Here is a 13354-nt window from a genome sequence, read left to right on the forward strand (position 1 = left end):
CAAACGGCAGGCAAACCCTAGAAGAAGAAGATTTCAGTTTCACTAGTCGGAACGAGAGGTGTTGAGATCGAGTTGGAAACAAACAAACATCAGAGACCCGTCGGGTTTAGAAGAATTATCACAACATCGATCAGAAACCCTAGACGACTAACGAAGGAGAACAAAAACAACATAAAAAAGATAGGATGAGATATTAAAACTTATAAGTGTAGTGGAGCATCATATTTATAGAGAATAGATAGGTCGGTCTATTTTTTGTACCGTTAGATTAATAACCTAGGTTTTCCTTATTTTCCTTTTTCCTATTACAGCCTTTTATTTGCTGTTTCCGTTTTTCTAGTAGTCTTTTATTTTTTTTATTTGTGATTTTTTATATTGCCTTGATATATTACACAAAGGATAATAATAACACAATTAACAACATACAAATAAGATTAAGGATGATAATTAACACAAAGAATAATCATGCTTCAATTCAAGTGCGTGAACAAATATAATACGTAGAGATGACAAAAAACAGATCAAAAACAAAAAAAAGGGAATCTTTAATCTTCAGCTATGATGACTAACGACCATACTCAATGCTTGAGAACGTTAACGAAACTCCACTTGAGCTAACCGAGGGAGAAGAAGAAGAAGCCGAGATGTGATACATAGCAACAGGCCTCTTCAGTGGAAGATCAGGCAATGGTGACTCAAAATTCAAGACTTGGATCGCTTGTCTTATCGAAGGTCTCGAGTTTTTATGAGGATGAGCACACCATAACCCTAATACCACAAGACATTCAGCTTCTTTCTTATCAAAATCCTTACCCAATTTCTCATCAACACATGAAGTCATCACATCTTGTTTCCCGTAAAGTTCCCACACTTTCTCCACAAGACTGGTCTCATCACTCTCTGTATCAGTATTGTTTTCTTCTTGTGTCCGTTCCAGCGATTTTCTCCCTGTGACAATCTCTAGTAAAACGATTCCAAAGCTATATATATCAGACTCTTTACTCGCACTTCCTTTCATCACATATTCAGGTGCCATGTATCCAAAAGTTCCAGCCAATCCTGTTTTATGGGAACCAGAATCATGGTTCACAAGCCTCGCCAACCCGAAATCGCCTAACTTTACATTGAAATCACTATCCAACATTATATTGCTTGCCTTGATGTCTCTGTGCAGTACACATTGATCCCATTCTTCATGAAGATAAACAAGAGCAGAGGCTAAACCAAGAGCTATCTTGTTGTACCTTGTGTCCCAAGAGAGTATATGAGGCCGCCCTTTACCAAAGAGGTGAGAGTTCAAGCTACCATTTGGTAACTCATAGATGAGCAAAAACTCGTTTTTTCATTACACCAACCGATGAGTTGAACTAGGTTTCGATGTCTCAGTTTGCTGATGACCTTAACTTCGTTTAGAAACTCTTTCATTCCCTGCCTTGAACCACTGGATAGTTTCTTCACCGCAACCATTGTATTGATTTTTCTCAAGTTTCCTTCATAAACCGCTCCAAACCCTCCTTCACCCAGCTTTCTATCGCTTGAGAATTCGTTGGTTGCTGACACAAGATCCTTATAAGATATCTTTCTTGGCCCTGCTTCCCTTTCGAGGTCTTCATTTATTGATATCATGTTTGCTATATCTCTTTCTTTCTTCTTCTTTCTTTCCTTCCGTGACCAAACCACCGCGGTTGTGATGACCATAAAGGTCAGGAGAACGAACCCGGAAACCGAAACGCCAACTATCATTCCTATCTTGCTATCAGCTTGCTCGCTATCCAAAGTTGAACTAAGCTCCCATGATAAAAGTCTATGTTCCTCTGTGTTTGACCCAGCAGCAGCTATAAACCCCAGCATAACTTCTGATGGCAGAACCTTTGCGAGATCGATGATGTACGAAAGGCTTGAACTCTCCTTAGGATGCTCATAAGCCCAAGTCACACTTAAATTCTTAGTCACGGAATCGTAAGAGATCTTTGCATGAGCAATATCATGGCTGTGTGAGCTTGCATTCCAAGAGGTGTAGTTGGAAGAAACAAGCGAGTTATTATTGATCCCCACATGAGATCCAACGTCCTTAGGATCCCATCCTCGATTGTTGAATGTGTCAAACTCAACATGAACGAGTGGAAACCAAGACGAGTAATTATTCTTTCGAGTGAACAAATTCAAGAAACCACCAACTGAGTATGCAGGTAGCTGAGCTCCCATAGGAGCGAAAAAGAAACAGATCCCATGACCATCTGCTGAAAGGTTACGAGCATCGATTTTGAAGGAGAAACTTGTGTTAAAATTTGAAGCCTGGCCAGTTCTATGACTCCATATAGGTACTTTCTTGGAATAAGTAATCCAACCAACCTGAGATGTTTGTTCATCGTTGTTGAAGTTCACCGTTCCATCTTCATCGGGCGTTGCATCCCCGTTGTAAACTATGTTCTCTGGATCACCTGGCCGGAAACTAGTAAAATTGAAGTAAAGTGAATTAACAACAAAAGGAAGGAAGAGAACATAGGAAAGGTAGAAGAATGAATTGAACATGGAGTAAAGATTTTTACAGAAGTAAAATAAAGCAAAGATTTGGTTAATGATGATCTTTAGATAATCAAGTTACAGAACATATAACACAATTCAAAAAGTAGAGAGTGGTCAAGAAAAGAAGCTTAATCTAATAAGGGTCTATTCAAGAAGATCACTATCACTGAATTTCTTTTGAACCTTCTTTTAATCAAAAAGTCAAATCAGTGCTATAAAAAAACCTTTGAAAGACTCTTGAATGCTCCTAAATACTTTGCAATCATAAAATTAGTTGTAAGTTGTGTCGTTACACGTATCAATCTTGAAAATGTAACTGGTCGTAAAGTGGACCTCCCTGTAGCATTTTAGCAACCTTATGAGAGCAGCCTAACCAAACCAGCACGACAAGTATATAAGCAGCACTGTTTAATTCAATGTTAAGTAATTAAAAGGTGTTAAATAGAAGTGAGCCACCAGAAGGGAACACAAAATTATTTTTTTCTTAAGCTAAGAAGGTTTGAAAATTTTACAGCAAAGAAAGAGAGTATAAAGCAGAGTAAATTAACAACAGTTAAGTAGGAGAAACAAAAGTTTGACTGTAAAGAAAGAAGAAAATGCTATAATTTAGACAAGAAAATGCAATAACCCCACAACCATAAGACACTCTGTTTGGTTCATATCATCATAATCTTTTTCCATTTGATACAAAAGACTTGCTTCAGACTCAAGTTTCCCTTGTGTTTTCCTTGACTTGGATCCCACATATTTCTTTCCTGTGACAACCTCTGCTAAAACAATTCCAAAGCTATAAACGTCAGATTCTTTGCTGGCACCTCCGGTGCTAATGTATTCAGGCAGAGCCGGCCAAGAGGCCAAGCAAGTCAAGCATTGGCTTGCGGCCGATAATAATAAAAGAAATATTTCGGCTATTTTCTACAAAAGTTTTCTTTAGGCCAGTGGTTTAGGAATATTATTTTTGGCACCACTGTTCAGGTTCGACCTCTTCGAGCTGCATTTTTTTTTTTTTTTTTTTTTTTGGGCTTGTAGCCCTAAAAAAGTTCAACGCCGGCTCTGTATTCAGGACACATTGTAACCAAAAGTTCCAGCCAATCCTGTAGTCTGGGGACCTAGCTCGTGGTTCATCAACCGAGCCAACCAAAAGTCACCTAGCTTGGCATTAAAATTGGAGTCTAACATTATATTACTCGTCTTGATGTCCCAGTGAATAATGCATTGCTTCCACTCTTCGTGAAGGTAAAGCAAGTTATTGGTGATCCCAACACGAAACTTAATATAAACAGGATCCCATTCCACACAGATCAAGTACGCTGACTAACACAAACATATCAGTTTGACATATTTATAAAACAACATCAGAATACCAAGTTTTGCTTCCTAGCTAGCTAGTCCTCGATCGGATGGGCAACAGCATCCGTATCAGCACGTTGTGAGCTTCCGCCTGTGAAACCCTATCCAAAAGCCATGCTGAGCTTTCAGTAAAAGGTATCCATTTTGATGCAGGCTCTGCTAAGACAACATTGCCTAACCTTTCACATGCAAACCTAGAATAATTATTCTTGTCTTGTTTGGAGTTCTCTCTCTATAGCTATTTTCTTCCGTGTTTGCTCCTGTAGAACCTGAAAACCCAATGGTAACTTCTGCAGGAAGCACCTTCGCAAGGTCGATGACGTAGAAAATGAAGGAAAGCAAAGACTCGAACTCTCCAGAGGATTAGATGTTTCTTGGTAAGCCCAAGAGATGCTCAAGTTTATAGAAGCTGAATCATAACATATCCGCGCATGACCTACATGCATCTTGACTGTGCAAGCTTGCATTCCAAGAAGTGTAGTTAGAGGAAGCAAGCGAGTTATTGTTGATCCAAACTTGAGACATAATATCAACAGAATCCCATTCCATATTATATAATACGTATCAAATTCGATATGCACAAGTGGGAACCGAGATGAGTAACCGTTGGTTTCATTGAAAGACCTATGAAACAATGCCTGCAGGGGCAAGAAAGAAAGCGAACCCATGGCTATAACCAGAAACATTAGGCCTCGCTGTTTTAGGATGAAGATTGGGACCATCCTCAAGTCAACAACAAAACTGATATCAGAAAAAAAAAAACAAGTTCATTATTAGAGAACTAGAATCAACCTCAGGGGTTACCTTAGCCTTATCATGCTTTGACAGAATTACTCCAGCCAATCTGCTGAAAAATATCCAATGGTATCTCAAACAAGTTAACGAAATTTCACATGTAATAAACAAAACTGTTTGGGTATATATATATACTTGATAAACAAAAGTTCATGGTACAAATGTAATAAACAAGACAGGTTAGGTACATACGAATATTGGATCTTATGTTCGACGATAAAAACTGAAAGAAACAAAAAAAACAGAGCATATGTAAAATTGATATAACTATATTAGTGATCCGGACTCAGTTTTCGAAGATCTCGAAAAGCACTACGATCATCATCGCGCAAATTAAAACCATCGTCGAAGTTCTGCGAATAACTCACAGCATCGTAGTGAAACGTCACTAACGTTTTCGATTTGTTGTTCTTCTCGAATCCGCAACTTCTGACCAATAACAATCTTCTCATCAAACCCCTTAACATCGGAGTTGATCTCGTCTTCTTCTTGTCGTGGTTACTGATTCGAACGTACTCTGACTCTGTGTGGATGAGACAAGATAACGGCGAACTCAAGCATCGACTGTTGACGTACGATGGTTTACGGTTGTCGGCTAGATCTCTATCCATTTTCTGGGAAAGAAAAGAAAAATGAAAGTGTTTATTTTGATTGAATGAAAATTTGGGGTTTGTAATCGACGGAAGAAGAGGTAAAAGCTAACAACAATAAATGGATTTACCAAAAAAAAAATTGAATATAATGTACTACATTTTTGGATGCTTATGTTTTGGCGGTCCAATCATAATTTCTTGATTTTTTGGCAACTCACAATTTCTTGGTTTATGTGAAACTTGTAAGTGTTTTTTTGTTGTTAGTCAACATTTTTTGTTATTGTTATACCTACATGGCTACATCCTTGGTTTGGTAATAATAAAATGGTCATACAATGTGAAGTAACTATCAACTTTAACTCCGTTGCTTAAATTTCATTGACCTAAACGTGCTTATAGATTTTATGGTATGGTTTTAAATTAATCACGCCTAGGGATTTTTTGAATATTTAATTTTCTTATCACCATAAGTAAATCATGATTTTTAATGATATGGGTAATTGTTTGTTTGCCAGAGAGCATTGGTCTTGGGGAACAAGACACTACTCACATAAAGCTACATCACTATCGCTATCTGTTATAATATTATTAAACGTTATCGCTATCTTGAACGTGTGTCGTGTTTGTTTTTTGGGCCTCTCTTCTCTAGTCGAACAACTTATTTTATTTACGTATCTCCCGTGACTCGTTAACTTGTGAGGCCATTACTGTTCTGTTTGTACAACAACAAACACTTCCAAACAAAAAAAGGGACGAAAAACGCTAGAAGGAGGGGTCGAACCTCCGACCTTGTGGTTAACAGCCACACGCTCTAACCAACTGAGCTATTCCAGCTTTCTGCTATATAAATTTCAAACATAAAATATATATATAATATAAAGTTATTTAATTGATTTAAAATTTCACCCTTTTGGAAGCTCACATAAAAACGATTGTGTCACACTCAAACCAATTTACCAGAAATTATCATACCCTAAAAAAAAGGTGTGTGAGAAAAAAATAAAGAAAAAAAGAAAAATGAAGAGAATAAGAATACTGGCAACGCTCGTAATAGCAAACATGTTAATGGCGACTCCAACTTCTCGAGCCTCTCTCAATCTTCTTCGTCGTTCACCTCATCCTAAAAAACCAACCAACGCTCACAAATACTATTTCTCATCTTCTTCTTCTTCACATTTTCGTCCCTCAACTTTTCGTAAATCATACTCTTGCCCCATCTGGTCTTCTTCTTTCTCTTTCTGTCTCCCTCCTCCTAGATCCACCACTTCCACCTCCTTCCATCCCTTCTCTTCCTTTCCTCCGTCCATGTCTTCCGCCGTCGCCGCCGCCGTGGACTCCGCCGAGACTCTCTCCTCGAATCCCCTCTTGCAGGATTTCGATTTCCCTCCGTTTGATTCCGTTGATGCCAGTCACGTCCGTCCTGGGATTCGTGCTCTATTGAAGCACCTCGTATGTTCTCTCCCCGTTCTTCGTTTCCGATTTATGTATCTTTGATTCGATTTTTTTTTATGGATTTTTTTTTTGAATTTTTTAGGAAGTTGAATTAGAGGAGCTAGAGAAATCTGTGGAGCCATCGTGGCCGAAACTGGTTGAACCATTAGAGAAAATTGTTGATCGGTTAACTGTTGTTTGGGGAATGGTGAATCACCTTAAAGCTGTCAAGGACACACCTGAGCTTCGTGCTGCTATCGAAGACGTTCAGGTCCTCTTTTATAAACAGTCTTCTCATTCTTGCTTTAGTGTGTTTGTGCCGTGAATTTTTTGTATTTATTATTTTGTTTGAATCTTTTCTTCTGCAGCCAGAGAAGGTGAAGTTCCAGCTCAGGTTGGGGCAAAGCAAGCCTATTTACAATGCTTTTAAAGCTATTCGTGATTCTCCTGATTGGTCTTCACTCAGTGAAGCTCGTCAACGTTTAGTTGAAGGCAAGTAGTTCTAGTTTGGAGTATTGAAAGAACATATATTTCATTCTCTTTGCAAGTGTTCTAACTGTTGTTTCAGCTTGATTTCAGCACAAATAAAGGAGGCGGTTCTCATAGGTATTGCTCTTGATGATGGCAAGAGAGAAGAGTTTAACAAGATTGAACAGGTTTCTTTTGAGCTTTTGTATATTAATTTCAGTTTGTTTGAGGTTTTCACTGTCTTGCTTTCCTAAGGAACTGTCATTTCTCAATACTAATGCTTACTTCATTTCGGTTCTTGATTGCAGGAACTCGAAAAGCTTTCTCATAAGTTTTCTGAAAATGTTTTGGATGCTACAAAGAAGTTTGAAAAGTTGATAACAGACAAGAAAGAGATCGAGGGATTGCCTCCATCCGCTCTTGGGCTATTCGCACAGGCTGCTGTTTCCAAGGTATTAATAATACTAACTGAAAAATATGCAACGTTCCATGTTTCTTTTCTTTGGGGGTTTGTCAATTTTTTGCTTCTTGATCCGTGACATTAAGGGCCATGAAAATGCAACTGCTGAGAATGGACCATGGATCATTACACTGGATGCCCCTAGTTATCTTCCTGCTATGCAACATGCCAAAAACCGAGCTCTGCGTGAGGAGCTGTACCGTGCTTACCTAACTCGTGCCTCTTCTGGTGATTTGGATAATACAGCAATTATTGACCAGATTTTGAAGCTCCGCTTGGAAAAAGCTAAGCTTCTTGGTTACAACAATTACGCTGAGGTAGAGTCATCAACCTAAGTATAAGCGTTTCTTTTTCTCTTTCTAATTGGCTTAATGGTGTTCTCTGTTGTTCCAGGTAAGCATGTCTATGAAAATGGCTACTGTTGAGAAAGCAGCAGAGCTTTTAGAGAAGCTTCGTAGCGCTTCCTGGGATGCGGCTGTTCTAGGTAACATACATTATATTTTCGAATCACGTTACTGTTGCAACTTGTAACAGTTTGAAGCCGTAGCTTTGGAATTGACCTCTCCAATACATAATTTTTACTTTTTTTATTCGTTGTATAAATTAGACATGGAAGACCTCAAGAGTTTTGCAAAGAACCAAAGTGCTGCAGAATCTGACAGTTTGACTCACTGGGACACCACTTTCTGGAGTGAGAGGCTTCGTGAATCCAAATACGATATTAATGAGGTTTTTAGTCCTTCTTTAGCTTATTATTCAAATATATCATTTTGAAAGTCTTGATCTTTATCTCCCATTTTGGTCTTTTTAGGAAGAACTACGTCCATACTTTTCACTGCCAAAAGTTATGGATGGACTTTTCAGTCTAGCTAATACACTATTTGGAATCGATATTGAACCAGCAGATGGTGTAGCTCCGGTAAGATCTAGAATTTTATCTGTTTAGTATACATCTAAAATATAATTACTAAAGTCTGCTAATTGAAATATATTATTGATTTGAAGGTCTGGAACAGCGATGTTCGGTTCTACCGCGTTAAAGATTCTTCTGGGAACCCAATTGCTTACTTTTACTTTGATCCATACTCTCGCCCTTCAGAGAAAAGAGGCGGCGCTTGGATGGATGAGGTTGTTTCCCGTAGCCGAGTCATGGCTCAGAAAGGCTCTTCTGTTAGGCTGCCTGTTGCGCACATGGTCTGCAACCAAACTCCACCAGTAGGTGACAAGCCAAGCCTTATGACATTCCGCGAGGTGAATGAGAAAAATTATCATGCTTATATCTTAGCTTGACATGAAATCTCGATTTTTTTCACTTGCTGACTATAACGTCACTCTGATTTACAGGTAGAGACAGTATTTCATGAATTTGGACATGCTCTCCAGCATATGCTTACCAAGGAAGATGAGGGGCTAGTGGCTGGTATCCGGAATATCGAGTGGGACGCAGTTGAATTACCATCACAGTTTATGGAGAATTGGTGCTACCACAGGTACTAAGGAGTTCGTTCATTAACAGAGAGAAATTTTACCCGCTTTGTAATTTTCAACTGAAAGTTATGTTAAATGAGCGCTATGATTCTGGATTGCTGGTTTCAGGGACACTTTAATGAGTATAGCCAAGCATTATCAAACAGGAGAAACACTCCCAGAGGAAGTATACAAGAAAATCCTTGCTGCAAGAACATTCCGTGCAGGGTCCTTTAGTCTTCGTCAGGTGAGTACAAAGTACCACACAAGAAACTGCTAAGGTTTTATATATTCAGTGGTACAAAGTAATGATGGTTCCATGTTTGAATTTCAGTTGAAATTTGCCACTGTTGATCTTGAGCTACACACAAAATACGTACCAGGGGGACCCGAGTCCATCTATGACGTTGATCAAAGGGTATCAGTTAAAACCCAAGTCATCCCTCCACTTCCTGAGGATAGATTCCTCTGTAGCTTCAGTCACATTTTTGCAGGTTAGCAATCCTTTAAAACCCTGAGATATATATACATATATACTTGGTGTTTGGTGGTTTTTTGATTAACCATTCACTTGTTCATGAGTTTTCAGGGGGATATGCAGCTGGATATTACAGTTATAAGGTATATTTGAATCTATACATAGCAAAACTCTAACTGGATTTCATAATTCTCACCCAAATTTCTCGGAAAACTTGCAGTGGGCAGAAGTTTTGTCTGCAGATGCTTTTTCAGCTTTTGAAGACGCTGGACTGGATGACATTAAGGTAACCCATATATGCTATAACCCTTTAATACATTTTTAGTAACGACAAGTTCAGACACGAGATTATGAAATTATAATATGCAAACAGGCTGTTAAGGAAACAGGACAGAGATTCAGAAACACCATACTTGCACTTGGAGGAGGAAAAGCGCCTCTCAAGGTATTTTGATTATGTAGCTGTTCATATAATAATAGTTTCAATATCTATGGCAATTCAGTGTTTAATTGATTCAATATTACGATCATCAGGTGTTTGTTGAGTTTAGAGGACGCGAGCCTTCACCTGAGCCTCTTCTCAGACACAATGGACTCTTAGCTGCTACTGCTTGAATCTTGTATTTTAACACAACATTTTAGTACTCTCAAGATAATGAAAATCAACTTTTCTCAACAAATGACATTGATATATCAACCATTTACTTCACTCAGCTACTACATTGCATTGATTACTTTCTTCTCTTCGATTACCTTTTTTCCTACCAGAACCAAACTCTTGAACACTAACAACAGCAAGAAAAAAATAAGTTCATTGAACCCAAAAGACACTCTCCGTCTTCTTCTTCTTCTCCTCCTGCCCACTCACTCTCTCACCCACTGTTCAGCATTTCACAATTACACTAAACAACTCCTACCTCTAACAGGTAATTAAATAACAAACTCTTCTTCTTGCTTAACCTAGAATTCTCTCTATCTACCCCTTACATCTTTCTCTACCTACAACTGCTTCCTAAGGCTTTCATCCAAAGAAAAAACAAATCCATTCCTTTCAGTTTCTCTCCCTTCCTTCCTTCCTCCCTTTACACCCACAGCTAAACGTTCCTAGTACTTCAGGACAGAATCAATGGCTAAAATCCCCAAATGATTCTATCATTAAGCTTCTTTTGCTTCCACAAATGGCGATTGGACACTATCTGCATCAGAATCACTACCTGATGAACTCCCTCCTGACCCTGATTTTGCAAATAAGCGTCAAACGAAAAAACTATTAGTAATGACACAACTAAAAGGAGAAACTTTTAGCAAGGAGGGTTTTAGGAAAAAAGGTTAAAAGAGATATATACCACTAGACGAGGAACCACTACTAGAACTGGAACTGCCTGAAGAAGAATTAGAGCCACTACTAGCAGCTGCTGCAACAGCAGTACCATCTCTTTCAATCTCTACTGATGGGTAATCTTCTATTGGTATGTCTTCTCCAATGTCAACATCCTCTTCCCCTGCATCTCCTTTCCTTGTTCTTTTCTCCGCACTACCCATTTCTGCCATCGAAGTCTAAGAGACACAGAGGACAAGACAGCAATTTAAGTATTGACAGCACAAAAATCAAACGGCTGTTTGGAGAGGGAGGCAGAGCTGATTCGCTTACCATGTTTCTAGGTGGAGTTGTCACATTCCTGATAAACCCTTGGCGCTTGATTTTGCTAGCCATCTTCTTGTAATTTGTCACAAACCGATCAAGCTCCCATAGAGTCTCATTATCAACAGCTTCTATATCTAGCTCAATTTCGTCTCCATCTTGAGCTAAATGTCCGTTTCTCTTCTTGAGAATCTGAACCAACTGTCCAAGCTTCTCAGGAGGTAAGTCTTGTAGATTCATACCAAGCTTTGACTTCTCCTCCATGGTCATCAACCTTTTGTTTGGATCCTTTGCCTTAGGCTTCGGCAACTTCCCTTTCCTCCCTTTTGTAACTTCACTCACATCAGGAGGCGCTTCAACTTCTTCAGTAACCGGCTGCGGAAGTGGTGGTTGAGGCTGAACCACCGGAGGAGGCGGAGGAGAAGGAGATTGCACACGTGTAGGCTCGACTAATTGAGGAGGCAATGTAGGTTGTGGCGGCTTCACTGAATCAAGCTTCTTAGCTATAGATATTTGCTCTGTTCCTTTCCTAGGATTCGCCACCATAGGGTTCTGATTCCACTGTCTTTGCTTAGACTCAGGTTTAAACTCTTGTTTGAACTCAGGTTCAGGACGAGATGATGAACCAGTGAGTTTTAGCTGCTGAGCCTCGAACTTCTTGAATGCAGGGTTGAACATTCCATCAAAATGATCCAGAAGCTTCTCAGCCATAATGTACACATCTTGACCCTTTGGATTATACGACATTGCATTGTTAAATGTCAATCTCACATCGGTAGCGAAATCAATGGGCGAAACGTAAAGCCCCTTATCAAGATTCAACTTAACCGTACCCAGATCCATAGGTTTCTTCACGATCACATGATAATCATGAAGCCCTAAGCCAACCACATCAACAGGGGTATTGAACACCCAAGCCCATTTATGCTTCATCAGCTTAACCAAGATCTGACCACAAGTATTCAACATACCCGCCAACACTTTCTCCGACTCCGGATCCAAAGTAGCCAATTGATTGCTTCGCTTCAGAGCTGACACATTCTTCTTCTGTTTCTTCTTCTTCGGTCCAAGCTCGTTCGTTTCACCGGCGAAACTGTTCAACGGAGCTGAACGAACGGCGGGAACCTCCGGTAAAGTGTAAGCTTGCTGAGTCCCGAACGTGCCTGAGTCGATCCGTTCTCTCAAGATCCGAACCTGCTCGAGCTCAGAGGTGAAACGCTTCTTCAACTCCCTGAGCTGATTCGAGGAGTACCCAGCGACATTGAAAGTAGCGTAGCTTCCAAAACCCGACGAATCATCGAACTGCTTGCCCGAATTGCTCCCGTCGAAATTAGGGTTAGGGTTAGGGTTAGGGTTGAAGAGAGGAGGAGGATGAAGGCTATTGGTGTTTTCGGCGAGGGATTGGTTCGTAAATTTCCTCATAAAAACGGCGCCGCATTGTTCCTGGTACGACGGTTCGTTTAAGGTAGCCAAAACAGCCGGTGCCATACGAATCGCTGGGTCATGTCGTGTTTCTTCCCACTTCTTTTATAAAAAAAAAAAAAAAAATAGAAAACTTTAACCTCCAAAAACAAAAAAAAAAAGGCGGGAAAATTACATCACCGGCGAAAATTCCCGGCGGTCGGAAAAAAATAAAATTTTGGAAGGTTAAAAAGAAAAAGAGGGGTTTTGGGGGAGATAGGCCGATGAGGAGGAAGAAGATGAGAGGCATCATCTCTACTTAAAGGCCATTGGAATCTGACCGATATAACGCTTAGTTTCAATCAAACCGTTGAATTTAGATCTTACGGTTCAGATCTGTTCGGTGAAGCTGACCGATCTAGCTACCCGAGAAAACTGCCACGGATGGCTCAGATCGTTGTAATTAGCCACGTGGCGTTATGTTAGTCGTTTGTTCGTGAGGCGTCGTGTGTGTTTTTTGGGTTTTTAATTTTTGAACTTTACGAAAAATTGATGGGTCCTTTTAAAAAAAAAAAAAAAAATGATTTTACAAATGGGTTCCACACTGACATTTTTATTATTTTATACCATAATTTGTTTTCCTTTTGTTTTTGTTTAAATTACAGACACTGCTCTGTGATTGGTCGCTTTTTCTTTTGCCAGGTCAGCGGTTGCCACGTGGTGACAGCTAGGATCTCGTAACT

General features: G+C 39.5%; 3 protein-coding genes, 1 non-coding gene and 1 pseudogene across 5 annotated transcripts; 1 reads left to right on the top strand and 4 right to left on the bottom strand.

Moving 5' to 3' along the window:
• Positions 1-441: 441 nt before the first annotated feature.
• LOC104727217 (L-type lectin-domain containing receptor kinase IX.2 pseudogene) lies at positions 442-2532 on the bottom strand (annotated as a pseudogene). The gene has a single exon (XR_015572394.1). The product of XR_015572394.1 is annotated as an L-type lectin-domain containing receptor kinase IX.2 pseudogene (transcript).
• A 2240-nt stretch (positions 2533-4772) lies between these two features.
• LOC109127635 (uncharacterized) lies at positions 4773-5369 on the bottom strand. The gene has a single exon (XM_087475160.1). It carries the CDS (start codon positions 5280-5282, stop codon positions 4944-4946), a length of 339 nt encoding a protein of 112 aa, XP_087331286.1. The 5' UTR covers positions 5283-5369; the 3' UTR covers positions 4773-4943.
• Positions 5370-6024: 655 nt separating this feature from the next.
• On the bottom strand, positions 6025-6098 carry TRNAN-GUU (transfer RNA asparagine (anticodon GUU)). Its single transcript has one exon. It is a non-coding gene; the product is annotated as a tRNA-Asn (tRNA).
• A 121-nt stretch (positions 6099-6219) lies between these two features.
• Positions 6220-10248, top strand: LOC104727220 (organellar oligopeptidase A, chloroplastic/mitochondrial-like). The gene is made up of 17 exons (XM_010446270.3): positions 6220-6713; positions 6799-6966; positions 7064-7187; positions 7275-7351; positions 7472-7615; positions 7710-7940; positions 8017-8107; positions 8231-8352; positions 8435-8542; positions 8629-8874; positions 8968-9113; positions 9220-9337; positions 9425-9584; positions 9680-9711; positions 9789-9854; positions 9942-10013; positions 10103-10248. The coding sequence occupies exons 1-17, from the start codon at positions 6282-6284 to the stop codon at positions 10181-10183; spliced, it is 2418 nt and encodes an 805-aa protein (XP_010444572.2). The 5' UTR covers positions 6220-6281; the 3' UTR covers positions 10184-10248.
• Positions 10225-12958, bottom strand: LOC104727219 (transcription factor GTE7). The gene is made up of 3 exons (XM_010446269.3): positions 11220-12958; positions 10915-11125; positions 10225-10803 (listed from the first exon to the last, which is right to left on the bottom strand). Exons 1-3 carry the CDS (start codon positions 12696-12698, stop codon positions 10724-10726), a joined length of 1770 nt encoding a protein of 589 aa, XP_010444571.1. The 5' UTR covers positions 12699-12958; the 3' UTR covers positions 10225-10723.
• Between the last annotated feature and the right edge of the window lie 396 nt (positions 12959-13354).

The sequence above is a fragment of the Camelina sativa genome, chromosome 11 (assembly GCF_030686135.1).
Source record: "Camelina sativa cultivar CO46 ecotype springtype chromosome 11, ASM3068613v1".
Classification (NCBI taxonomy): Eukaryota; Viridiplantae; Streptophyta; class Magnoliopsida; order Brassicales; family Brassicaceae; genus Camelina; species Camelina sativa.

Bases quoted from the DNA above. Each gene is read 5' to 3' on its own strand.
- LOC109127635 (XM_087475160.1), bottom strand. From the start codon at position 5,282: ATGGATAGAGATCTAGCCGACAACCGTAAACCATCGTACGTCAACAGT.
- LOC104727220 (XM_010446270.3), top strand. From the start codon at position 6,282: ATGAAGAGAATAAGAATACTGGCAACGCTCGTAATAGCAAACATGTTA. The intron at 7,188-7,274 runs GCAAGTAGTTCT...GCTTGATTTCAG, and splicing joins TCGTCAACGTTTAGTTGAAG to CACAAATAAAGGAGGCGGTT. The intron at 9,114-9,219 runs GTACTAAGGAGT...TGCTGGTTTCAG, and splicing joins GAGAATTGGTGCTACCACAG to GGACACTTTAATGAGTATAG.
- LOC104727219 (XM_010446269.3), bottom strand. From the start codon at position 12,698: ATGGCACCGGCTGTTTTGGCTACCTTAAACGAACCGTCGTACCAGGAA. The intron at 11,126-11,219 runs GTAAGCGAATCA...TGTGTCTCTTAG, and splicing joins CAACTCCACCTAGAAACATG to ACTTCGATGGCAGAAATGGG. The intron at 10,804-10,914 runs GTATATATCTCT...TTGCAAAATCAG, and splicing joins TAGTGGTTCCTCGTCTAGTG to GGTCAGGAGGGAGTTCATCA.